This window comes from Thermobia domestica, chromosome 13 (genome assembly GCF_964235325.1).
Source record: "Thermobia domestica chromosome 13, izTheDome1.hap1.1, whole genome shotgun sequence".
Taxonomy (NCBI): Eukaryota; Metazoa; Arthropoda; class Insecta; order Zygentoma; family Lepismatidae; genus Thermobia; species Thermobia domestica.
Window position 1 is genome coordinate 29,332,452 of NC_137466.1, and position 27,559 is coordinate 29,360,010.

Below are 27,559 nucleotides of genomic sequence, written 5' to 3' on the forward strand. Positions count from 1 at the left end.
ATCACAACTTTTTTCCATTTTATTAGTACTTTGTAGAACAGTACTTCGTTAATATACGACAAAAAACAAAACCTTTTCGTAAAGTTTTAGTGTTCGTCTGAATGCAGCATTAACGTCACACTGCGGCAGACCCCACGAATTACGTTGAGTGTTCACACTTTATACTTCCACTTGCTATGTTAGAGGTTTAAAACCGTAATTCCTTTTAAAGTAATCCCTTGGGACTATACATACTCGTTTCAGCGATCACGCCTTTGTCGGAAGCATTTTTGCATGGTTTCTGTGGAAATGGAGAATACTGGACCATCGCGTTCCGCACATTTTTCTTTCGATACTCAGACTCTCTTTGAGAGACATTTTCAACTTGAGCAATAGCCATAAATGAGTCATATCGGAAAGTATGAAGTCTAACGAACCACAGGAATGGTGAGTTTGGTTAAAAAAGCTTCAATCGGGACGGGCGAGTTGCAGTTTGCAAATTTTGACTACAAACAGCTCCGGTTATGATGCCACACATTAAAAAGGTAATGGAGTAACTTCACGTAATATTTTGGTATTGCGGTGATACTTGTCATGTATCGTCCAATGGAAATCATGATCAATGTAAGTTAGGCTTTACTACGCCCTGCAGAGCTTCCTACAGCTTTGGGCGTATGGTATCGTGGCCAAAAGTCCGTTGAATCTTATGGAAAGTTTCTACCACTTCTCAAGTCCTTCTATAGCACACTACTACTATTATTATTTCTATTGCTATTGTCAGATTAAGTTCAGATTAGAAATTAACACATCACTTCACATCAGAAGAAACAAGATGTGGAAATTGCAGTTTTATTGGGCCATGATTTCTGCTGCCATTGTTTCTGATAGAGAAATAAAATACAAACGAAACTTTATATAAAACCTTAACTGTCATGCAATTGACATTGAATGTTAATAGTAACAAATATTGTTTGGGGCCGCAGTGGCTCAATGGTAAAGTGTTCACCTCTGGCACGATTCCAGCTTCCTCCAAGTGGGCTTTGTGGTGGACAAACACCGTGTGTGTGTGTGTGTTTTCTCTTAAGTGCAACATCAATAATATAATTAAATGATTACTCTACATTATCATCGCCTGCCCGCTTAACACATGCTTCCGTTCTACCTTGCCTGGCATACCACAGACGATTACCAAATACACCATTAAACTAGCCTAAACATCAGGAATTTTTATGTATGCATTCATCATTTGGCTGAAACTCCCAATTCCAACATAATGTATACAAATTGTTATATGACATTTCATTTAAAATCATTCACGAATGTTATTAAATTTAAATTAAACTAATTTTGGAAAATTTTCAAAATTTGGTATTCCTCCATCTACAATATTGTTCTATCGACACACATTTGTTCAACTGAAAATTATAATACGCTGCTACGGAAAAGCTTTTACATTTAAAAGTATTTGGAAACTGGGTAAGGGATTGTGATATATAAACATCAAGGAAAGTTTTAACAGTTTATCTGCACTGGGTACTACGTAAAATATCTTTTAAACTTTCCTAAAGTAGATGAAGTTGTGATCCTGAAATGAACAAACTTGGGCACACTGAAGCGTAAAATTACTGCAAGTAATTTTCAATAATTAGTTACGCAAATTCCATTACAAATTACCATTTACATTATCTTTATCTACCGTATTTACATGATTGTAAGCCGGCCTTTCTTTAAATTTTAGGGGAAAAACAGTTAGGGATTTAGGATTTTGATTTCTGGGCTTTCGGCATCTATGGCCATGCTAGCTCGTCACGTTCCTCGGTGAGCACACTATCGGGGGAAGGGAAAAAACAAAAGATTGGGGAAGGAAGGAAGCACTTTGGGACTATAAGTACCACGCCGGCATTTGCCTGGTGTGTATGAGGAAAACCTCATTCAGGATTGCTGATCTGAAAAAGCTTCTTACACTTTTTCTGCCAAGTGGCCCCACCAGGAATTGAACCCGGGACCGCTCGCATCAAAGTCGAGAGCGTTAGCGACTACGCTACCCGGGGTCATAGGAAAAAAGTTTCGAAAAATATCGTCAGAAGTCGCCACACGTTAAGTTTTCGCCATCGTGTAGACTCGGTTTTGCCAAGTCAGTGGATTTGCTTCCAACTATTGTGGATTTGTAGAGACTTTAGAGAAATCGTCCGTCATGCGTTTAAAAAGCGTTCGATCTGGAATTCGCTTGACGGCACAGAAAACGATGATCTGTACGAAGGCAGTAACAAAGAAGTAAGTGATGATGGATCCAAATCATCCGGCGATGACTGAATAAACAATTAAATGGAAGAAAATGTATTCGTTATGCTTTGTATGTTTCATTAATAAATTTCAATTTTCTAGTACCTTCAGTTCTGATTTACGGGAGGTCGGCTTACAACCAGTGTCGGCTTATAATCGAATAATTACGATAGTTTTGAGCATCTACGAATAACACTTACGTTGTGCTCTCTAAAGGACGACGACGTTCACTTAAATTATGACCTCTTGGTACATCAGAATAATCTTCATTCTCATCACCATAGAGATCGGAATCATCGGAACTTCGTTCTTTATTGTCTACACATAGCTTCTTGTTTGAAGCCTCCAATTTTAAAGTGTCTGCAATATTCATACCTGAAAGATACAGGAAAAAAAAGAAAATATCCAAATGTGTTATTCTCAGTATTCGATACAAGAATTTACGTTTCTTACGTTCATTTTTCTGTAAATTATTGAAATAAACTATTAATGAAGCCGCTTAAAGAGCTGTCTTATAAATTAATTCAAAAAGTACTCAGCTCTTTCTTCTGTATCCTGTTACGGGTTTTTTATTAAAAAAAGAAAGAAAGAAAGTACTAATCGTCGAATTTCCGTTTCTGGTTTCGCACACTGTCAAGACAGGAGAAGACGGGAATTTAGTGCAGACAAGATGGATGGAAATTAATTACACACTGGGAATTATGCACACTGAAATAGCTACACTAGTAAACATTAACTTTTTGAAGTTTCCAAATGGATTTGAATGACTTCTTGAAAGGAATTCTATCTCATGGGACAAATGCGTGGACATGACTAAAGAGGTGTGCGTGCTATGTTAGATATAAAAACTGGATTTATTCCTCGATTGAAGACTATGGCATCTAATGTAAAATGGACACACTGTATTCAGCGAGAAGCCTTAACTACGAAGACGTCACAATCATTAAAGAAAGTGCTTAATGAGGTACTTAAGATCGTAACTGTTAGCAAGTCTAGATCCTTGAATTCAAGAATCTTCTCAAAATTATGTGAAGAAATCGGAAGCTATATGACTCTGCATGCAGAAGCGAGTTCGTTATCCAGAGGAAAAACTGTGCAGTGATTCTTCAGTTGAGAGATAAAATACGACTATTTCTGAGTATTATTAAATTTCCATGTGATCAGCTGAATAACTTTCTTGGTTGGGTAGTAGACAAACACCGTGTTCATGTTTTTTTTTTCTTTCTTTTCTTCGAGATTCTCCCGTTTTCTCCCATTTATCTACCATTTCACCATTATTATCCAAACCTTGATTATCTTCTCCCCCAGCCTCGGAGCATAATCGTGGGATGTTAAAAAAATGGAAAAAAGGAAAGAAGAAAGAGAACTGTTTTTGGATCTGTATGGAAGCCTATTTACATACTGTTTTGCATATTTGGACACATTCCATTTGAGTCCTCCAAGTAGCGGTACAAATATATCTGACGTTTGAGACACCTTGAGGCACTATTTATAAAAATAGGGTTGTGGGCAAGCCGAGCTGAAGAGTATAGTCTCAGAACCTTCGTAATACTGAAGTCATTTCTGGAGTCTACGGGTATAGAATTGCCACGAAAAGTTCAATATATCATCGTTGAACACCTGAATAATTTAGTGACTAGCTTCAAAGATTACTTCCCTCCATCAGATTCTGAAAACTCACAGTTAAGAAATTATTTCGAGTACAGTGTGCTACAATTAGAAGCTTTGTCTAAGGAGAAGCAAGGTAACTTGTTCATGTTACTTGCTATGACTCATTAAAAATAGTTTTCAAAGAGTGTACACCTCATCAGTTTTAGTGAAGGTATTTTCTGAGTATAAGAAAAATAGGTAAAGATGTATTTAAACACCCAGTTCCATCTTGCAGCAGATCTCTGTGAACAAACATTTTCAACACTCTGTTTCCTTATAAAAAAAAAAAAAAAAAAAAAAAAAAAAAAAAAAAAAAATCTTGATGTTGAATCTCATTTGACAGAGGAAGCTTGTGAGGGATTTCACACCACAATTTTATTGCTTCAAATTAAGGTAAAAAAGATTATCCAATATACTAATCGTTGTATACAACAATTAGACATTCTTTTTTAGACTGAAGTGAAAAATCTTTATTTTTAACGGTGTGACTTCCTTTATGATCCGCCTTTCATATGACTTGCTACCACTTGATGTCCTACGTTATTCAGTGAAAATATACTCCGGCAAACGTTGCAGCGAGCAAAATATATGTCACCTGTTAGTCCCTGAATCCGTTATGAAGAATTATATAACTATCAGAAAGGAGTGAACATAGTCTTGGAATGCTTGGAAAGTGACACACTTGTTATCTGCACACAAACACTGGATACACCGAACACCACAACTACAACACCTCTTCACTTTCGATCCTACTTCTGCAACCTGAACAACGACGCTAAACCAGCAGAAAACTGTTACTATGTACTCCACTTCCCCCTCCACCAAGTCTCGAACGCCTTTCTATACAACAATATGCTGTCGTAAATAAAAGCCTACTGTAGACGACTGGGTTAAATATTTGTTTTCTTTCTAGCACCTACCCCGCCACGATCCATTGCATAAATGAACTTATATTTGCTACTTGTTTTCCTTTCTGGGCACAGCCAGTCTTGCTGAGTCTAGGCGTGTAGCATTGTTAAGTTTCTATGACGAATGAAATGCTCAATTAAAGTACGCAGACGATGAAACACGCTTAATATAGATAATACACCGTATACACTCATTCTCAGGTAGCCATTTACTCATTTGCAATTTCTTTACTAATATCTTCATTACTTTGTATGAACTATTGGGTTCGAACATTTTGGAATTTACGAAATTCTATTTTGTGGCAACGAACACTATCGCAAAAGTAAACTAAATTCCCATACCAGAAAGTGAACAGAAAACATCATTCCTGAGAAAAGTAAAATCCTGTCCAGGAACATTATTTGCACGAGTGAAAAGTCAATCATTGCAAATTCGTAGTTTCACAATTCCCAAAGTTGCCTTACGATTATTGGCAGATAGAAACTGATTTCTTAACATTTATACTTCACATTGAAACATTAGTTTAACGTCTCACAGGCAAGATGATAGTTAATGATGTAAGAATGAAAGGAATATGAATACGGGAAGAAACGGAACAACTCCGAGAAAACTCGCCAACTCAGTGTTTATTTACCATAAAACCCATATCGCGAACCCATGGTTTAGAAAGCAGGAATTCCGAGCCCAGAAGTGAACTCTTTACTGACTACGCCACCGAATTTGAGTTCAAGGTTTTTCAGTATCAACATGCACAATATTTCAAACTCGCAATCTGATATATGATCGATATTTTGACGTTGGATCAGTTTCTTTCATTCAATGTAACACGTGATAATGAACTATCAGCAAGAAAGAATATGTTTGCTTCCCTAGTTCTATAAACTAAAGGTATTGCCGAGAAACAAGATGTGGAACAGCAACATATGAACATAATGGGGATTCCATGTACGGCTTTTTTCCTAGTGAAGGTATGATGTCAACATTCAAACTGGATTTGAACATCATGAAATTTCCACAGTGTACTGGAAACAAACATTATTTTTTCACAATCGGAATCGTAAATTCTAATCATCCTTTTTTCTTTTCATTTATTTCACTGCGAATTGCTAAATAAAGAAATCCATTATTCGTTACGTATTTTTGGAGAGGGGTGTCCCCATCGGGGCATCCCCCTCCAGCCCCAGAACATTTTTGTGCCCCCTTTCTCAAAAACTGCATTTCAGTTACAAAATATTTTTTACACGTCTCATCTAAAATGATCTTGTTTTATAAAACTATGAACATTTTGTATTGGCATTGAAAAAGCATACAGAAATTGGTTCAAAGGAGGACTAAAGAAAGTTGTTGTGAATTTTATTTGAATTCGCGTACCATTAATATAGTACGCAAATTATTTCTTTCTTTTAATGTCAGAATAATTGAAAGTGAGAATAAAGAATATTTTTTAAACTTATGAGAAGAATCATCATAATTAAATCATTACAAATATATAATTATTGATGGAAAACATTAAGTATGTACAACTGTATACCAATTAATGTTGCATTATAAGCACAAAATAGAAAGTACACTTTGGTATCTATAGACGCATTCCATATTTAAAAACCGCGAATCCGATGAAATTAGCCCAGCTATCCACTGAGTACTGATTCCAGCCATACAGTGATGTGTAACTTTATCAACTTATTTTCGTAAACTCATGAGTACTTCCGAAATAAACCACTCTGCGAATGAAAATAGATTACAATGAAAGAACAGATGCTCAAATACAAGTAACCGTATTAAAAAATCCTTCCACTTGTGTGATACGCTACCCTCATTTAATGCAGGACAGGAAACTCTGATAAAATAGAAACTAGTAGGGGAAAAAAAGTCGAAATTATGCGTGCGTGAAAAATGAATTTACCATTGGATCGTTGATCCAACAGCTGGTTTTGTGGATCAATATGATATTCCATTGCAGAAGCGAAAGCAAAGAATAATGCGTACAACTACGGAAGTTTATTACACATAGTTAGTAAAAAACACAGAAAAGTTTCTAAGTTTGAAGTTCACGATTAAAGCAACTAGCTCTTGTAACTGTCTGAGAAGGACGCAGCCATCCCTGCCCGTGTTTCCAATTTGTTGCTAAAAGGACAGCAAATATTATTGACGCGCTGTTAAAATAAAGTGGTCGCAAAACACAATCTATGTATTTGAAGATACAAATCATTTTAATATTTTTGTTGAAATATGAGATTTATTCTAATTCAAGGTTATAGTTAACGTATCATTGATCATAGAATACTCTTAGACTTAAATCGTCAGGGTAGCGACAAACCTTGAAAACACTGAAGAGAAGACCGGGAATAGCCAGGGCAAAGTCAGGGAACTCTGCTAACAGACAAGAAATTTCGATTTGCTAAGAAGAGATTTTAAAAACATTTAAAATGACAATTTTAAGACGATTTTAGATGTGGTTGAGTGCTTCAGATATATGCAGAAATATGTGAATATCTCTATAAAAAGAAAGGAAATCTTTTAAGTTTTACGTTCCACGATTATGCCAGCTAGGCTAAAGGAGACGGTGATGATGAGAAACGAATGAAATTGTAAAATGAAGAAAGTGGGAGGAAAGGGGAGAGTCTCGACAAAACCCACGCACATGGTGTTTGTTCATCACAAAGCTCACTTGACGCAAGGTGGGATCGAACCAAGGAACCATACACCAGAGGTGAGCGCTATGCCGCTGAGCCACCGTGGTCCAAGAATATCCCTAGAATACGCACTAACCTTTATAATATGCATTTTAAAAAAAATCCGCGCCGCAGTCATCATTATCTTCAACGAAGGTTTGTCTACAGATCGTGGCCTTAGTTTGACAAGGTTCTAACTGCACGCGACCATATTTTGAGAAAAACGCATTTAAAGTTTTATTAAGCTATAGTTGTTTTATTTATAAACTAATCATTATGATATTTTTACACAATGATTAACTGCCTACAACGTTTACATTTAAATAACTAATGATTGAAATGAGACTTTACTTTTTTGTTTTGGACAATCAGTAAAATGCAGTTAGAACCTTGTCTTACTGAAATGATCATTTTCAGAGGCACAATGTTCTAACTGCACTTAGAACCTTGTCAAACCAAAATAACGTAAAAAATCAGGCATAACTTAGGACGATAAGGGTGTAACTGCAATCGAGGAGATTAACTATTCATATTCTAATTACATGAAATATGTATCGAATACAAGTTGAACAGTGTAGTATACTACAACCTGTCTTCCAGGGGCATGAATAGAAGGGACTCTTTAATGTCTTTTTACATTAATTCTGAAAACCTCACACAATGCTTTTGTTGTTTTAGTTTGTTGACATAAACACTCGAACTATTACTGAAACATGACACTTTAGCCTGTCGTCTTGGAGTTTCTAGAAATTTGATGTTTACTGCATTAAGAGGCTCGTAATTGCCATGGCTTGATTTGAACAAAACTGTAGTGGATTCTTGAGTAAACGTCAAGTTAGCTACTTGAGTGAATGGAATGGTTTTGTAATTTAGAAGTTTTGTTGTCGTCCCAAAGTCTATAAAGTCACGGCTTCGTTTTAATAACACGGTATGGATTGTGACGGTCCACAATTCAATATTCTTATGAAACCCAAAGGTGAGTAAAAAGTTCGTCTTGTTTATTGATTTTTCAATTGTACTGTGTACGCAATCCAAAGTATTGATGTTCAGATTTTCTCTCAAATGTCTAAAACTGCATACGATACATGGGAATTACGATTTTGTGGTACACAGAATTCGGAGCAGTAATCAGTTCCGTAATCTCATTTTTTTTTCGAGCACTGCGTCCAATATTCTCCTGAAACCACTCGCAATGTCATTCCCTGCACGTCCCTGCACAATACGTTTTTTTTTTTTTTTTTTTTGTTAGAGTAAAGTACACGGTTAAGTTGTAAACATTTAATTTTCTCTTACAAAATAAGCTACCGATATCTGCATGGGGACATGTTATAACGTTTTGCAAATCGAAGACAAGTACTAGAAGACATTTGTTTCCTTTCCCACTTTTTCTGTGTTCTCTCATTTGGGACTTGAGCAAATATGCGTCTCATAATTGTTCTTTTGCTCAAGGTACTTTACTTTTGCATAATTGGTCTCAGTCTCCTTCGGCACCTTATACGCCTCGCACACATCACATCTGTCACTTTTTGGCAAATGAAAACCTATGTTAAACTCCGTTCCAAATATTCGGTAGTACATTGATTTCTTAATTGGTGTTTTATTTTCAACTGACACTATTCAATGTAGAGATCATACACTTTTTTAATGTTCAGTGACTTCCTGGGTACAATCTACTGGTATCAGTTCGGCAGCAATGGGATTCCACTGTTGGGAAAGATTTTAGGTGTTCACTTGGAAAATCTGCTTCACGCTCTGGCTTCCGACGACTATTACTGGATTTTCCTTTGATTTACAGTAGGTGTGTTTGAACTTATAGTCTTGGATTTGCGTGCAGTATACACAGGTTTTTGGGGTGTGACGAAGGTCGACAAATAACATGTTTTGCACATCTGAACCTTTTCTCCTTTAACATTGAAGAAGTAATGAAAAGAATAATACTTCCTACGAGATTTAGCTTTCTTTGTTTTGGATTTTCAGTCTCGTCTCCATTTTCACTTGATTCCACTTCATTATCCTGAACACTCATTGTTTTAGGTCGCTTCGTTATACAGGGTGCGGCACGTAAAACCGGCCCGTCGTAATATTCTGGTATATTGTGTTTTTGGCAACACTTAAATAATCTACCTTCCTACCAAGAGATGGCGTGTCGAGGTCGGGTCAACTTACGTGATCTGCAGCAGTCACGTGTAGCCGCAGCCAGTGAAACTTGTCGAAACCAGTTGAGAAAAAGGCCTCGCTGTGTTAAGCCGGGTGAGTGTCAGTGTGTGATAATGCCGTATTCGATACCCGAGCGTGTTGCCATTGTTGAAGGGTTCATTCTCACTGGATCTTTTGTGAAAACAAAGAATTTGTTTCGGGAGAAATTTCCAGGACGTTCTGTGCCAGCAAAAAGCACCATTCAGGAATTGATTGAAAAATGGCGGCGTACAGGATCGGTTCAAAATGCTCCCAGGAACAGACGACCATCTGTCTGCACACCTGAATTAAAGATGCAGGTGGAGGAGATAATGACAAAAAGTCCTCGAAAGTCAACCAGGAGATTGAGTAGTCATATTCAATACATTACATTTCATTTAAGTGTTGTAGTTAATCATATTCAATACATTACATTTCATTTTATGTGTTTACTTTACGGGCCGGTTTTACGTGCCGCACTCTGTAGTTCGACTAGTCGTATTAAGAATAAATAAATAAATAAATAAATAAATAAATAAACGTCCCTTTTTTTCTGTTGCATCTCTCAAAGAATAGAATGAAACGTGAATGTTAAATCTTTCATCGGCACTGATTTTCTTGCTACATTCGTACCTACAACTAGTCTGACATTTTATTTACTTTTCACTTCTTTACAACGCACTACCCTTCCCTTCTTGCTCACATATTCCTTGCGTGCATTGTGGGCTCTTTTGATAACATTACTCTTCCAGGTGGCAGGGTTCGCGACTTTCTTCTTACACTTTTCTTTGGAGTATTCACACTACGATGGAACAAATGAAATTAAAAAATTAAATATTGGTGTAGTAGTTGTATGACACATTGATATGACTAACAGACATCACATTAAGGTTGGTGTAAAGGGCAATCCGTGAGAATAGACGTCACTACAGTCTTCGTATCTCTCTCATGCATTTTATCTTTCACGGAAATTCACGATTTCTCTTACAAATTTCAACCTACAGGTTTCAAACTTTGAGAGAAGGAAATTCATAGCCTTTTGAAGGAAGAAATCCGTGCTGATTTTTATTTTATATTTTCTTTATTGTTCAAATGGCTTATAGTTAAAATGGATATCGAAATCTTCAGCAATGACATTGTTTCAATATTGAATAGTAGAAAAATATCCGTTTTTAAAGTAGGTTAATAGAATAAATCTTGCATTTTAATTATTTCTTTAATATAAGCCAAGTAACATAAAAAGTACACATGCAAATTATAAAAAAAAAAAGAGCAACATTTCTGTAACTTATAGCTTGTCAAACTGCAGTTACAACGAAAGAAAGAAATATTTTGTGGATAAGGTGGAACATTGATGGTCCATTTTTCTGGGAACTTGCCCCAGACGGCCTTGCTGTGGACAGGAATGCTAACACTCAACAATTACAGTGAGCTCATGATGCTACGTGATAGAAATATCTGGTTTTGATCAACGCAAGGAGGTTCTAGTTCACGTCTACAACGCCACGATGACGGGTAGTTACCCAGAAATTTCAGGAATTGCAGATACTTGAGTTGGTAAAACATCTATCAGACGGCCAAGACATCGTATCGCTCCTTCAGATTATAATTTGTTTTGCTTCCTCGTACATTTCCTGCAAAGATGACAGTTTGTGATGTAGAAAATGTTTGACCTCCAAATAAGCCCAATGGTATAATGGTTCTCATGGAAGGTTGGCAGAGCAACATCCAACACAATAGACTTCACTTTCCACAATAAGCTAAGCCTTCATTTTTTGATTCTGTATCAATGAACGAACAAGCTCAAGATAGAAATATTTGCTTCTTTCCTCAAGTTAGTGAATATTTCTTCGGAAGCACATGCTGAGTAACAGTAGGAATGCGAGAGAGACAAATGCTGCGAAAACACAATAGCACCAATGCTATCAAAAACAAGACCACAGTGACTGGGAAGAAAAGAAAGAAGCCGTTTTGACCTCAGTAGATAAAGTGGTAATTGTATTCAATGAATGAGAAGAGACAGGAGTTCAACAAAGAGACTGGGAGATGGAAACGATTTTTGTTGTTGTTGTTGTTGTTGTTGTTAAAGCACTCATTAAAGACTATATTGGCTACGGACCGTCTTAGAGCAGTGGGAAATTTCTGCTGAAATACGAAGCTGTAGTCTCCTGGAGTTCATTTGAGACTCAGAAAGCTGTTTGAGTTCGAGATTATCTGGTTTGATATGAAGTGTTCTTTACATTTAAATTGAACAATAAGATACTTAGTGTGACGACCATCAGAAATAAAACTTTTATACGTATTCTGTATGTAATATTTTTTCCCCACCAAGCAAGCACTTCTTTTTCTCTCAGTGTAAAACGTATTTCTTTGTCAAATCAAGTGCCGAATTTGGAAGAACTTATGTGTTTGGATGGAATAAAATTGTCAAACGATAGTAATGTAATACCGATTTTTTGTTTATAAACTGAAGTTCTTAGTGGCAACGTAAAGCTGTATGACATCATCTGTGACACAACTTCTGCATTGGTATCAACCTAAACTGAAATTTTGTATACTTCAAACTGTGATACTGACCACTCTAGCTTTCTACACTTGGTTCAAAGAAATAAATGTTCAACCTCTCCAAATTTCGATGTTTTCTTCGTAATAAATATCTTACGAAAAAAGAAAATACAACGGCGGAGAAGAGTCGTATTTTCTTTATAATTAGCAAGAACTCTCCATAACAAAGGTATCTGAATTTGAATTGAACCTATGCTAATGCGAAGACTCCTTTTCAAGCTATTATCATAATTTCTATCAAACATTCATATGGAGTCGGGCAAAGGACTTACTGTAAACAAAAGTTATAATACAAAGAATATGTACCTGAATCATTTGGCAAATGTTAACATAAAATTTAAGTTATTTTTTCTTTCTCCAACTGACCAACATTGTCAATAATTTCCACAAGTTTCGACTGAAGTTTCAACAGATACCTGCTGTCGTCTTCTGCTTAAAAATGTTCTTATTAACGAATTCTCGTTGCCAAAATTTCGTTCACTCGCTCTGAAACTCATATGGTTATTATTTTCCTACCGACAGCTTTAAAATACACACTTCCTATTGCACTTTTGCAAAATAAAATTTTACTCAAGTAAAATAGGAGACAAAGGGTCTCAAAAACAAAGAGAAAGAAAGGAATACACAATAAACATACATATTAGACTCAGTATGCTTCAAACTCTACCTGGGGCAGCCACACAGACCTCATGTCAATGGCATAATGCACAAGATCAAGAAGGCATGATTTAAAAATAATACTTATGTTGCTTACAGCCTCCAATTTGGTCACATAATTTAAACTATCAGTCGGTCATTCGTCTATTGTAAAAATCTTGGCACGTGTTTCAGAAACCACGTTTAAGTTGATTTGCTCAATGTGCAGAATAGATTCGTCTTTCAACCTTTTAACACCAAGGTCATAGTGCGCAAACCACACATTATCAATATTACAAGTGTCTGTAAAAGGAAGGACGCAAAGTTGTATCAAGACTTCTGTCTAGTGTAGGCAGGCTCTTTGTGGCCATCTAAGTTAAAATATTGAGTATATATCATCATTCGTAAATAACACTATGCAACAAATTTAAACTTTTTTTCTGTCCTTCAAATGAAATAATGTGATGTTAACTAAATGACATGTGCTGAATTCATTGGTGGAAACCAAAATGTTCCATCACGTCACGCTTTTGTTGGGCAGACTACAACACATTATGCGAAATGTACATATTTACTATCTAATGTACGCTGGGAAGGCGTATTATACTATTATTTAATTTTGTTGACTTACCCTTTGAAATACTTCCTTTGGTCGCTTACGTTTGTAGACATTTTCTGGAAACTCTCTGACGATAGACCATCAATATTCAGCAAGATACTTTCAGTCCATTTTCCACTGTAACGCTTTTCAAATGTGACAATCTCCTGATGAAACCGTTCTCCGTGTTCAACACTTACTACGCCGAAGTTTTGAGGGGAAAAAGTCAAGATGTGAGTGCAGAAAGTGTGATAATGATATGATGCATCCCATGAGTTGAAAACTCCGCATCATGTCACTAATAATAGCTTCATAATTTTCAGCTTTCACATTTCCAAGAAATCCTCAACATACCGGTTTAAATAACAGCCAAGCTAATTTCTCAATTTCAGAGAGTTAAGTTTCAAAGTCTTCATCCTGCATGACTGTTTTAATCTGTGGACCAACAAATACTACTCCTTTAATTTTTGCCTTACTTAAGTTTGGAAATTTCTCCTTAAGGTGCATGAAAGAAATACATTCTCTATCTAGTGCTTTAATAAAAATCATCGTCATCCCAAGTTTGATAGGTAATGGTGGCAAAAATACATCTTAAGGGTTCACAATTGGTTTATGAGATATGTTCCTGGTGAAAGGAATGAAATCTTGTCTTTGAGGCCAGTATTTAAGGACGTAGTAGTTTACTTTGTCACGATGTCCGACTCACATAAAAAACAACGATACTTGGGTATCCTTGTTGCATTCCTGTGAGAATACCAATAACTTTCAAGTCCCCCCACACATACCATTTGAATTTTTTATATTCAATGAAGTTCCATATTGCACTCATAACTTCATATGTCCTTTCTATGAGCCGCGTATGCTACAGAAACAGATGGATTAACATTTCCAATATGGGGAAGCACTACCTTCAGACTTAGTTTCGAGCTCTCAATAAGTGCCACTCGGGATTATGTTCATGTCCCAAAGACTGAAATAAGCCATCTACATCTTTGCAATAAACAATGCCTCCGTTTTCAACAAACTAGTCCTCAAAATGACTTTGTCGTTTTATAAACAAACTGATTTTAATATCTTGAGCTAAGAGATTCCAACCTTGAAGCCTGGAGCCCAACTCTTCCACTTTTCTTTTAGGAAGATTTAAGTCTCGTATAAGACGGTTAAGCTCTTCTTGTGTGATCACGTAAGGTGACGTTGACTGGGATACAGATGGGTGAAAGTCTACACTTTCCCCGTTGCCTGGAACGTCTGAGGAATCATCTGAATCAATAGTGTAATGTTCTGGAGCTTTAGGTACTAGAAGATCTTCAGTGGGAACTGGTCGAATAGCTGACTTTAAATTAAAGTACTGAATCTGATGTTTAGAGGAAAAGTCCTTTACATCTGTCAAACAAACGTAACAGTCAGTTACATTATCTATTTGTTCGCGCCAAATCATAGGAACAGCAAATTTCATGAAACTACGTTTTCCTTGCAGCCAATTTCTCAAATTCCTGGAACACGTAGTGCAACATATGTGCGAGGCCCAAGACTTGCCCTAGTCTCCAACCCTACAGGTAAGGTACAGTTCATAAGCCTTTTTAACTAAAGGTGTACATTTATTCAACATTTTCTCGAAACCCAATGCTTACACACACTACCACAAAAATATACAAAGCGGCAAATCCGACCACTCCTAACGAAACACCACTCAGCAAATAACAATACAATCGAACCAAAAATTACTCAAATGCTAGAACATATAGTAGCAGATTTAGGCGACACAAATCTGAACACGTTTATTATTAGATATTAATGGTCTACTACCTGAAATAAAGATAAAGAGTGAGGAGAAATATGAGAAACTAGTGCTTCCTATTATAACTCAGAAGACGACTCGTATGCGGTAGGAGAAAACTGGGATGAGGGGAACCCCTCTTTAAACATCGTATTCCTTCTGAAAAGAAGAAAAAAATTGTCATTTGGATGATTTTTCAATGAGAGTATATTTTAAGGTATACTACAAATGCAACAATTTTTATCTCAAGCACATTTTTGCTCTCCCAGCTGGTCTAGTGGGTAGCACGCAAGCCTTCGGTGCATGAGATCTCGGGTTCGATTCCCGGTAGAACATTGAACGACACGATTGCTCGGATTCCAGCCAAAATTGTAGGATCACGTCTCATATAGCCTCGCGTAGAGAAAGTACGCTAAATTTCAATTACCAAGTTAATCATTAATCATTTCATCACCACCCGTAAAAATACGCTATTTCACAGTACAAAATTTCAAACTTTTCAATTTTTCAAAAAATTGGTATGTAATATACAAAGAGTAATTACAGATTCGATTTTCTCGTGCAAAAATACATAAGAACATATTTTCATGTAAAGGACAGATTTCGTGTTGCACAGTGTAATTTATAAACTTGTATTACAGAAGTATGTGAAAATCAAGAACGCGGTGATTGTGTAAGAATGAGATTGACTGACTGAGTATATCCGCTGTTATAACCGTGGCATTCACAACGAGCATCGCATTGTGAGGAACTAACATCGCTGAACAATCGTTGCGAACTGCATTTCACGAAATTTTACTATCCACTTCTTCTTCACCTACGAAAGACACCATTTTCTAACGCTGTGTAATACAAGTTTTACATGAGAGACAGAGTCTTGAAGTGTTATTGATATATAAATTCTTGTATTGCACATAGCTCAAATTATCTATATCTATTTATCTATCTATCTATCTATCTATCTATCTATCTATATATATATATATATATATATATATATATATATATATATATATATCAGGAAACTGTTTCCTAGATTATCATACATGCAATCGTTACAGGGGCCTTACTTTACCTAACTCGTAACAACAATACAACAACAATTCGTCACGAGATATCACTTGACGACGAAAAAAATACTAAAATACTAGGAAGGGACCACAGTGAGTCAATAGTAAAGCACTCATTTCTGGTGCAAGGGACATTCGGTTCGATTCCAGACCATGTGAATTTTTGATAAACAACATCGTGTCCGTGGGTTTTCCCGGGGTTCTATTTCCTCACAAATTCTGACTGCACCAATTATTTCATGATCTTCCAATTTCATTAATTAGTGCACAGTGCATAATCGTGGGACGTAAAACTGTAAGACTTCATTTAATCTCATTTGAACTCAAAAAATGTTCTCGAGAAAATCTGATAACCCTCCTCGCTGTTCTAGTGGTTAGCGCGTGCGTCTTTGGTGCAAAAAGGTCTCGGTGGAAGCATCGAACAAATTACAATGGTCCAGATCACCTTTTCAACTTACATGTAGCCTTGCTGTGAACAAGGAATGTACATACAAATCAATTAATTAATTAATGAAGAAAATTTGATGTTCAAAACATACATGATTTACAAAATAAACAGTGTATAAGTTGCAAAATGTCTTTCATTACATAATATTAGAACAATTTGGCATGAGAAACTAACGCTCCTCTACTTGACAAGTGACGGGATTAATGCATACAAAGATTGACAATACGAAACAAAATACAAAGAAGCTTCATCCAGATGTGTGCAAGTTTCGATATGATCTATAAAACTATATTCTAATGAATATTTAGAAAATGTACTAAAAGTGGTCAGAAACAGTACACATACCTGATGATAAAATTGGCTTCTAACTCTTCGGTCGAAAAATCACTCAGCCAATATTCAAAATAATTTCTTCATATCTTCTTTGTTTGCGAGAGCATGTCCTATACTTACTCAAATATACAGTCTTACCTTGTATCACGAAGTAGTTGTGTTTTAATCCAAGTAGTTTCAGTGCAATGTACATTTGTCAATGATTTTTAAATATTGTTAAACTAGACACCTGTGTGAAAGTTTTTGTCTACTTGTGGAACCTTTTTGAAAAGAAATTAAAATAACCTCACTTCTCAAAACTGGAACGAACTATATATATTACAAGAAAAAGTACGACGCACAGTTTACAGTTTTATCAATGATATTAATTAGCTGCCCTTAGTATAGTAAATTTGGGATGAAGTTCTTGATAACTGCAATTCAATTATTCAGACAGTTCAAAACTGTAACGAACTCGGCTTCCTGGATATCTTCATTGAGTTAATTTGAAATGAATATTTAGATAACTGGAATTCACTTCCCAACTGTTGTTTGGATTCTAATTCCTAAGGACAACAAATTAAAATCAGTGATAAATTTATAATCTGTGCATCGTTTGATAAGAATCCGAATTCGTTATAGTTTTAAACTAACTGAAATCAATATCGCTGATACATCTCTAAACTGTACATCGTACTTTTTCTAAGAAGCCTAGTTCGTTATATTTTTCAGAAGTGAGGTTATTCTAGCTTTCATGCACAAAGGCACGCAGGCACCTTCACACATGTATCCAGTTTAGCAATTTTTAGTTATTGCCAAAGGTGTCACTGAACAATGAAACTGTTTAATTAAAACATGACTACTTCGCGATATAAGTTAAGACTGTACCTTTGAGTTCTATGACGAGAAAGAAGAATTCGGAACGAATTCTTATATGCTACAGAATTCTACATACGAACCTGAGTACTGTGTATTTTCTTTAAGGGAAACTGTAAAATCTGTTTATATTATATATATATATATATATATATATATATATATATATATATATATATATATTGGTTGATACTAGTAGGAACCGACATTGGCCGTTTACCATAAATTAAAAAAGCCTAAGCAGAATTTAATCATTTGCTAAACTTCTATGCACTATGGATGACATAATGAAACTTCTATGTAACTGGATGACATATAATGAAACAGCTCCAAACTGAGCTCTGAATCGTGGACGCATTTTGTTTTTGTCCATCGACTGAGCAAACGCGGTATCCACTTCGAACAGAGCTTTCTCATGGACAAATATTCATGCAAAATAGTGAACACAATGCCTTCTAATATTTTTAAGGTGTCAGCTATCTTACTCAGCTTCAATTTACGATCGGCCAAAACTATTTTGTGGATATTTTTTTAATGTTTTCTGGAACTGGGGAATTTTGGTGACCAGAGCGTTCGGCATCATTAGTATTTATAAGACCGTTTTTAAAATCAGCAAACCACTTCTCTACCATTTGTCTCAATGGAGTAGAGTCCGAATAATACTTGTCAAGCCACTGATTTACTTGAACGGTATTTTTTCCCAATAAAAAGTAATGCTCTATCAACATACATAATTCAGATTTTTCCATTGTTCTGAAAATTACTCAAGAAGCGTCACTGAAAACCATTGTCACTTGTGAACTAAACGTCAGATTGTTACGAAATGTTGACACGTATCATTTGGTGGTTAGTACTTTCTCAACATCATATGGAAAATGAAATCTTTGAGTTTTACGTACCACGATTATTCAACATTATTTGGATTTGTGAATAGTAGCGACAACTCTATATCATCCTACGAACTTATTGAGTGTTGTGTTAGTTGGACAGACACTACACGAGTAAAAATTGCTATTTTCCTTCAGAATTTCGGATCAGAACTCTACACTTTTAATTTAAAAACATGCTGAACAGATCGTATGAAAACTTTTTTCTTTTCTTTCATAAACTGTACAAGCCAGCGTCGCTATTTAGCTCAATCAAATGAATTGAAATGGATGGTACTAATCACAAAACAAATCAACCTAATACCTATCTATATAAATATGAAGATTACAAAGAAGTAGTACTAAAAAAACTGAAACAAGTATTTCATGATATTGTACACCAGCACCATCACTTACGAATACAAATGATATGTGTTCGATTATTACGATGCACAGTGGAATAAGAAAGTCGAAAGTCGTGTGTAAAAAGCAACATTCATTGCTCAAGAGGGTGTTTTATTAGCTTGTGTACAAGGACAATGGAAACCAAGTCGAAGTTTGCTCAAAACTTTACACACTTTCTTTGAGGAGGAAATTATATTTAAAGTGAACATAAACAAATAACAAATCAAATAAAACTCACGGGAGTGGTAGGTTGAGTCGAAATGAGCACTTACTTATTTGTTGATCGACTATTTATTTACGACTTAGTGTTGCAACTGGACATACATGTACTCCTCAAAGTAAAATATATGAGTTTCTATTGCTTTTCGAAAACAGCAAATCAATTGCTCAATATCATGTTGTTATATCCTGGTCAAGATTGTAGCCATACTCTGCCATGAGACCTGCGATATATTCTTGACTTTGGGTGGCGACAAGAAAGCTGGGAGACCCGGGCCACAGTCTCTGATTCACAGAGTTGGCGGAAGACATATCTCGCACTTACAGCAATGTATAGATTGAGTTTTATATCCTTTTAAATTTCTATGGAAAGAAGAGAATAATACTTAAGATGAAAGGAACATAGTAAGAAAAAAAATAATAATTATTCACTCTCAATCTTGTAACTTAACAATATTTCCTTGTTTCACCATACTTGGTTTTACGTTTATTAAATGACTGGATGCGAAATGTTGGAGGAGGGCACAATTTCCCATCATATATTGTTTTATCTAAATAATTCTATTCGTATCTTGTCATACGAATAAACGAGAAGTAATTACCATATGTGTAAGAATCGCACCATTATATTTACTACTATAGTAAAACCAGTAGTTTCGTACAAAAAAGATAAAATAGGCAACTTACCCTATCCTTCGATTGTGGAGGCGCGCAAGGGAAGGGCAAGATGGGGCCATAGCTCCTTATTGGAATGCAATGAATAAATAATTCGAAATAAATTTCCGGGCACGATCAACATTTTTTAAATTTAATTCTCCAATGTTTCCTTCATTTCTTCACGTTTCCAACTTCTATTTTAAATATATATGTTACATAATACTATGTGGTAAGTAAAAAACAAAATCATGTCATAACTAGTCTTCAATACCATGAAAATGAATGGTCTGAATCATGTGACATAACAACAATCAGAGCGATTTCCTTATGTCATGTGACCTGCGCTACGTGATTACCACAACCAATCGGAACGATGAATCGTATCGTAACTACTTGTCAGTAGCCATAAAAGAGAGAGAGGTATCCACTATAGGTTCATAAGTACTCTTACATAGGCTAAGACCACAAGTATTCATCTTAAATCATACGGATACAAGCTAACACCTTACACTCATTTACTAGGGAACATACCTCGTCCTCAATACCCATGAAAGAGAGTCAGGTTTCCTTTAGAAGTCCATACGCACCTATGCATAAGCATAGGATCAGAAGTGCCAATCTTAAAACATGAGTAAGATGTACAAGAATAGCCCACCTTACATCCATTTAAACGAACGTAACTGATCCTTATAAGTCACAAAGTGAGTAAGCTATCCCATTACAAGTTTATATGCACCTATACGTAAGCATAGGACCACAAACCTTCATCTTAAATCATGAAGGTACAATGTTGGCTCACGACTTTAAACCCATTTAAAGAAACCACACGGTACGTGACGTTTGGGCGCGGACGTTTGGGCCCCGCCGTTTGGGCTCTGGACGTTTGGGCGCGAGTTAAATTAAAAAGTCATTATGTTAGGCGCTGAGTACTAAGTTCCAACCAAGATATCACAAGGTGTCTACTGTAGTGGAAGTCCTTGAATTATACTGGATTTTGTTTTACATACTAGAAATACTGGAATTTCAAAATTCTAAAAAATGAATTAACAATTCAATTTTGTAAATTTAAGTTTCAGCCAAAGTTAAGTGTGCTTTTTATTTGATAACTTTTCAAGCCAAAGGTAAGTAGACCAAACTAGATATGATTGACTGCATTACATACATAGTGAGCCTATTCCATTAAAAAATTTAAACAGGCCTTCTACTGTAGTTATGCAATAAGTGTGTATGTCAAACACATTTCTAGTGGCTAAATGACCAATATATGTACATTTAACAATATTTTTCACTTTGAAATCGTTCTTTTTTCCCTTTCTCCACTTTCTTTAATGCAGATTAAATGCTTACAATGGGACGAAAAAAAGTGTGTTAAGTTTTGATTTTTATATTGGAATGTTAATATAAAAAAGTGATACCAAAAATACGGCATACTGCAGTTCCTAAACTCAATGTCTTAGACACCCTGTATTAACATCTTTCTCTCAACTCGATTAGGATTTAGGATTTTTAGATTTCTGGGCTCTCGGCATCTAAGACCATTTAACCCGTCACGTTTGAGGGAGCACACTATCCGGGGAAAGGGAAGGAAGGAAGCGACCTGGACCTATAAATTAGATACCACCCCGGCATTATTAACAGTTCGTCTGATTCCTTCATTTCCTAGCTTCCTTAAATAATACGAAAATTAGATCATTAGATCAGAAGTACAAGAATAATGAACAAGCGAAAAATCAGTCCATGACGAGGTTAGGCAACAAATACCACAAACGCATTAAACTATTTAATTTAGAAAATATACAGAAAAATGAGGTGAGATAAAAATAGAAATGTAGGAAATGTACATATCTTGATTCGAGCTTAGTTTTCAGTGCCTAGCTTACTTTGTATGTCGTAAATTGTGATTTTTACTATGTACCTCGCGCCCAAACGTCTGGCGCCTAAACGGCTTTGCGCCCAAACGTCCGGCGCCCAAATGGCAGCGCCGAAACGTCCGCGTCCAAATGGTGGCGCCCAAACGTCCTGTCCCGGAAACCACACGGGTGCATAATTGGTTCTTATAATCATGAAAAAATTAGGTACCCTTCCATAAGACCAAAAATATCCATAATGGAAGGTAAATATCGCCAAAAGCCCGAAATTTTCAACTTTTGACAATTTTTTATCCATCCAAGGGAATAAGCTAAGATCTAAGAATAAGAATAATTTTCATACCTAGGGTCCGTAGACCCCTCCAATACTTTAAGTTCCCCAAAATACTCAAATTTAAAAGGATGAGTCAATGTACTTTCCAAATTTTAGGGTAGGGGTACGTACACAACCTAAAATCAAGGTCATTGATTCCAGAGTTCACTGACGTGGGTCACATGACCATTTCCCGCCAATTTCAGCCACTTGTACGGTTGTACGAGGACAAATGATCTCCTTTGGAATTGATAAGCTTTTTTAATGTATTTTGCAATCTACGTCAGACATTAAGTACTCCTCTTTCCATGTTTTTCTGAAAGTTTACAATACTATTTATTTCGTGTACGAGAGAGACATTTTGTTCGCAAATATGAAACTTTCTTAACGTACTGCCATTTGGCAACATATAACTCTTATTGAGTTCTTAACATTGGATTAGATATGCCATCGACAATGCTTGCGAATAGCCTGCTCGGTATGTACCAGAGATGAAGAATACATACAGACAAAACATATTCCTATATACGCTGTAGAAATCCGTTTTGATCGTCTGCATGGAGAAAGATTTCGACTTTCGGTCTAGAGTTTCGATTAAGTCGAAAGAAGTTGGCAATGCCATCGGTTTTTGTGATGTCATGAGTTTTTATAGTAATTAGCGTGTTTTCATCTGCTTTACTTATTCGTAAGTAATAGATTCAGTGTGGAAAGAAAAAAATAGAAATTACTATACTATACTGCGTATTTGTTCGTTATACATTTGTTTCTGCAATTGTAATAAAACTCCCTCATACAATATAATATGGCTCTCATACGTTACTTCCTAGCTTCAAAGAAATTAGTTTTTCTCCATTTTCTCGAACGCTACGCATGAAGTTGTACGCTCATGTATATCACTGCATACACAGCAACAAGTTTTATTCATTGGTGTATTTGTCATCCTTGGACAAAATTTTTCCGTAAACCGACTGTGATATGTATTATAACTAAAGTTTCTAACTGATTGCAAACATAAATTTGAAGAAACTTGGAGTTATCTTTAAATAATATCAATAATAACAATAAACTGGAGTTATGCCGCAACTTTGTTGCTTACAACTAACAGCAACACTAAGTTCGCATTAACACGTTACAATTCAACGGCGTCTACTAAATCTATTTTTCAGATAGGAACTTTCCTTGTAAGTATCGAGAATTCTTAGTAGCAGAGAAAAACGAACGTTTGATAAGGCGACGATTGTAAAATCTAATTCCGAAGTATTATCAATATTGCAAACTTTGATTTATCTTTTTTTAACATACACAGCTTCATTAGACAGTTTGTTCGAACAACGGAACCAGACTAATTTGGACTCTGAATCAATCACTGGAAAGAAAAGTATTATCGGTCTCAAATTAATTTCATATTTTGATCTTCAGTTACGTTCAAAATTCTTTTACTTATGTAAGCAGTGATTTCTCCGCTTTTTGTATTCTATGAAGTAAAAAATTTATGTTATCAAATATACAAAATATTAACAATTGAAGTGGTAACTAAAATGTGATAAGTACTCACCTCTCTCTTTCAGCTTAGACACCGTGCATAAATAAGTAAATTGCTTGTCATGCGCAGGTCCTTCATCTCCTATAAGTGTATATTCCGGAAGAGAGATCTGATGAGTCATACACAGCTCCTGAAGTGCTCCCACAGCATTTTCTTGAAGTTGATGAGTATATGGTGATAGTACCATATCAGAACTGGAAAATAATATAAATGAGAGTAATTTCTAAGTAAACAAGAAGTCAAATATTTATTCTTTCTGCATCCTTCATCATGGATAATATATTTTATCCATCTATTCGTTAAGCTCGTTCTGTTAATTCAGGGAAAGATAGGTTAGAACTACAAGTAGCACACAAACATTGCACTGTTTCATGAAAAATAGTTTCTAATACATTTTTACGTGTCTACAATGGAATACTTGTATTCCTTGCCTTCTACAGTGTAGCCCACTTACAACGAATCCGGAAATAGCGAATTATTGGATATTACGAACATAAACGAAATCCCCGTCATACCACCTATTTAAAACATGGAAGAAATGACTATATATTACAAATGGAGCGGTCCGTTTTCCATGAGGACCGCTTATAGGGAAGTTTTCAGAACGGGATCATGTTCTCTTTTCTTCTGCTCGTGAATAACCCAGGTAGCAAAACTGGTTTTCATAGCTGTTGTCGCTGTGGAAGCAGGGATGACTCACTCCTCCCCCTCCTACTCGGATGGCAGCAGAAATCGCCCCGGGTGCAGATATTTCCGCGTCCACCAGAGTTCAAGGACGAGGTGAAAAATAAACCTCTTATTTCACTGGAGCTCATTGTGTTAGACGTGGGGAGAAATTGAGGTGCGTTTTTTCGGTAGCTGTAAGATAAGAACATTCTACAAGTTGATTTTTTTTAAACTCATGTTTGTACATCGTTAGATTGAAAGATGGCAAACAAAGGGAAGGCCATTGCTACAAATGCGGCGGAAGAGGCTGTTGATCCTGAAACTTGGAGGGAATTTCAGGAAGCAGCGACACAGGGAATTACATTTGTCGAATATATTGCTGCAGATGATGCGCTTGTAACTAAGGATCCCGATGTTGATAATTCACTTGTGGAAAGCGTGAGGGAGGCTACGAAGACATGAAGCAGACTTATGATGAGGGAGAAGTGAAAATGTGAGATAACAGGTAAGTTCCAAAGAAACTATCCAAAGTTTGGGAAACTTGCAACGCTATCTTTTCGAACACAGCAATACAGTGCCGGAAAATGCATTTCGGGTATTTGAGGAAGTGGAAGCGGCGGTGCTACGAACAGCGGCAGTAGACCTGGTTCAGAAGAAAATTACAGACTTCTTCAAGTGTGCTTGAACAGGAAGGAAGAACTGCAATATGTACGATAGGCTAGATAACAACCCAATTAATAAAATTATCTTTAGATGCAATGTTATACTGCTGTATATTCTTTTTTAAGCGTATCTGCTTTTTATCTAATCCATTATTATTATTATTATTGTAATTCGGAAAAATAAGTTTGTTTATAGCGAATTTCGGATATAAAGACATTGTGTTGGTCCCTTGAAATTCGTTATAAGTGGGCTGCACTGTATTATTCTTGTGTCTATACAGCAAAACTCCTGGCTGATTAGGGCTCTTAGAACATCAAATTTGCTTCTATGAGAGAACTTGTTTATTAAAACAGTAAGAAAAAAAAGATAAAAAAAAAAGTAAACCCAGAGAATTTGTTGTTCCTTTTCCTTATCTCTACATTCTCTTCTTATTTGAAAAATACGAAGATGTAGTTGGGCTTGAATGTAAGATTATTCTATTAACTAATGTGGATTTATAATACTAACTCTCTGACAAGCAATTAATATTTAACTAGGACTACCTTCATTTATTATTATTATTACTATTATTCGTTTTAATCAAATGCGTGCAGGTTAAGAAGCAATGTGATTCAGAATTCTGTAAAACTTCACTCACTCAATGTGACGTTTACTGTCAAATGGTCAAATGTTGGCCACCTATATAGTGCGTTCGTATTAATCAACGTGATGCGAAATGCTGTGGAAAATTATCCACATGTACAACACTCAACCTCTTGATAATAAGTCACCCACCAATTGATGTTCACATTGCCGCCGTAAATACCTTTGAAATAATTGCAAATTTCGAAATTCATGTTCCCGCAATTTCACAAAAACAAATCATTTCCTTTTCATGAAGAATAGAACAAAAAATAAATAAAATAACAAATTAGTCTTTAACACTTCGCTCGATTTCACAAAATAATGTATTTTTCACTTCGATAATTTTACAGCATGATAACATTATTGAATAATAGTTTTTTTTTTTTTTTTTTTTTTTTTTTTTGTAAAATGAAGCCAGAAAACAACAGAATTTTCGAAAGTTGGATTTATAACCAAACGTCCTAATATTTTACATACATATTATGAGAAGTTGTAATAGTCTCGGTTCAATCTCATACGTCCCTGATCACTCAAGGACTAAATATCAGGGTATCGGGGTTCGAATATCTGCTTCGATCCCGAGTATACCTCCGGAACGCACAGTTTTACATCTAGAACGTGACTGGTACTATTCTGAATACAAATCGTCTCCTTTAACCAAATCACAAATTTTACAAATAAATTGAAAACACAGGATTTCGAAGTCCGGTGGCGAATGTTCGGGTGCTTACTTGCCTAGCAAAATGGTAGAATAACAATATCAATACTCCAACAGGGCATCGAACTAGACACATATACAGGGTGTTCTACAAAACGATTTACGATTGAACTTTAATAATTCGAACCCAAATAAACAAAATACGACTTTTTAAAGTCGCAAAAATGTTCAAAACATTACTGATGATATTCTAATGTGGAATATGTTTAAAATATCCCTCATTGGCCGCAATACATTGTCGGCGATATTGTGGAACATGCTGACAAACATGTGATATGGTTTCCATTGAAATGGATCCAGAGGCAGTTTCAATCACCCCTCTCATGAATCCAGCGTACGTGTTTTTGTGGTGTACACAGTTCCCCACAGAAACAAGTCTAACGGTGTTAGATCGGGAGATCTGGGTGGATACTCTACACTTCCTCATCGGCCTAACCACCTCTCAACAAATGTTTCAATCAGGAATTGCCGCACGTCTCGATGGTAATGTGATAATGTGCAGGATTGTAGAAAAAAAAAATCTTCATCTGGGAACAGTTGATGAACAGCTGGCATATTTTTTCTCTCGCAACATGCTAAAGTACCCCATGCCTGTTACTGTTCGTTTAAAAAAGAAAAGCTCGACAAGTCCTCTCGCAGACAGACAATCCCCTAGCATAACAGACCAACAACAAACCCTCAACTATCAGCTGTGATTTAGGACAACTTCAGTCATGTTAAGTATAGGCTCCATTTTCAAACATTACAGGAGCTCCCTCGCGACATATAATTAGCATACGCATCTTTGGAGCAGAAGATCAGGATTCGATTCCCGGTGATAACAGTAAGTAGTTCTAGTCCCATCTTAATCTGTAGATCCACATTCCATATAATCTCGCTGCTCAATAGTACGTTAAAATTTAAAAAGTATATCAATTGTCCACTGTGAATGTTTTGTATAAAGTTTTGAAGGCTTACTTCTTAGTTTAGGTAGCTATACTAGTAACATATTTTTCCCCATTGGAAAAAAGTACATAGAATAAGAAAAGATAATTAATTCTGATCGAGACATCGGCAATTAAGAG

General features: G+C 35.9%; 1 protein-coding gene across 6 annotated transcripts in view; it reads right to left on the bottom strand.

Moving 5' to 3' along the window:
- LOC145668068 (protein Loquacious-like) overlaps positions 1–27,559 on the bottom strand; it is a 136,959-nt gene that overhangs the window by 47,780 nt on the left and 61,620 nt on the right. For 5 of the 6 annotated variants that reach the window (XM_081735571.1, XM_081735574.1, XM_081735573.1 and 2 more), the window contains exon 4: positions 23,837–24,018. In XM_081735571.1, the coding sequence (XP_081591697.1) occupies positions 23,837–24,018 (182 nt within the window). Of the gene's footprint in view, positions 1–2,462; positions 2,638–23,836; positions 24,019–27,559 lie in introns of all 6 variants that reach the window. The other variant, XM_081735575.1, reaches the window with a different exon arrangement.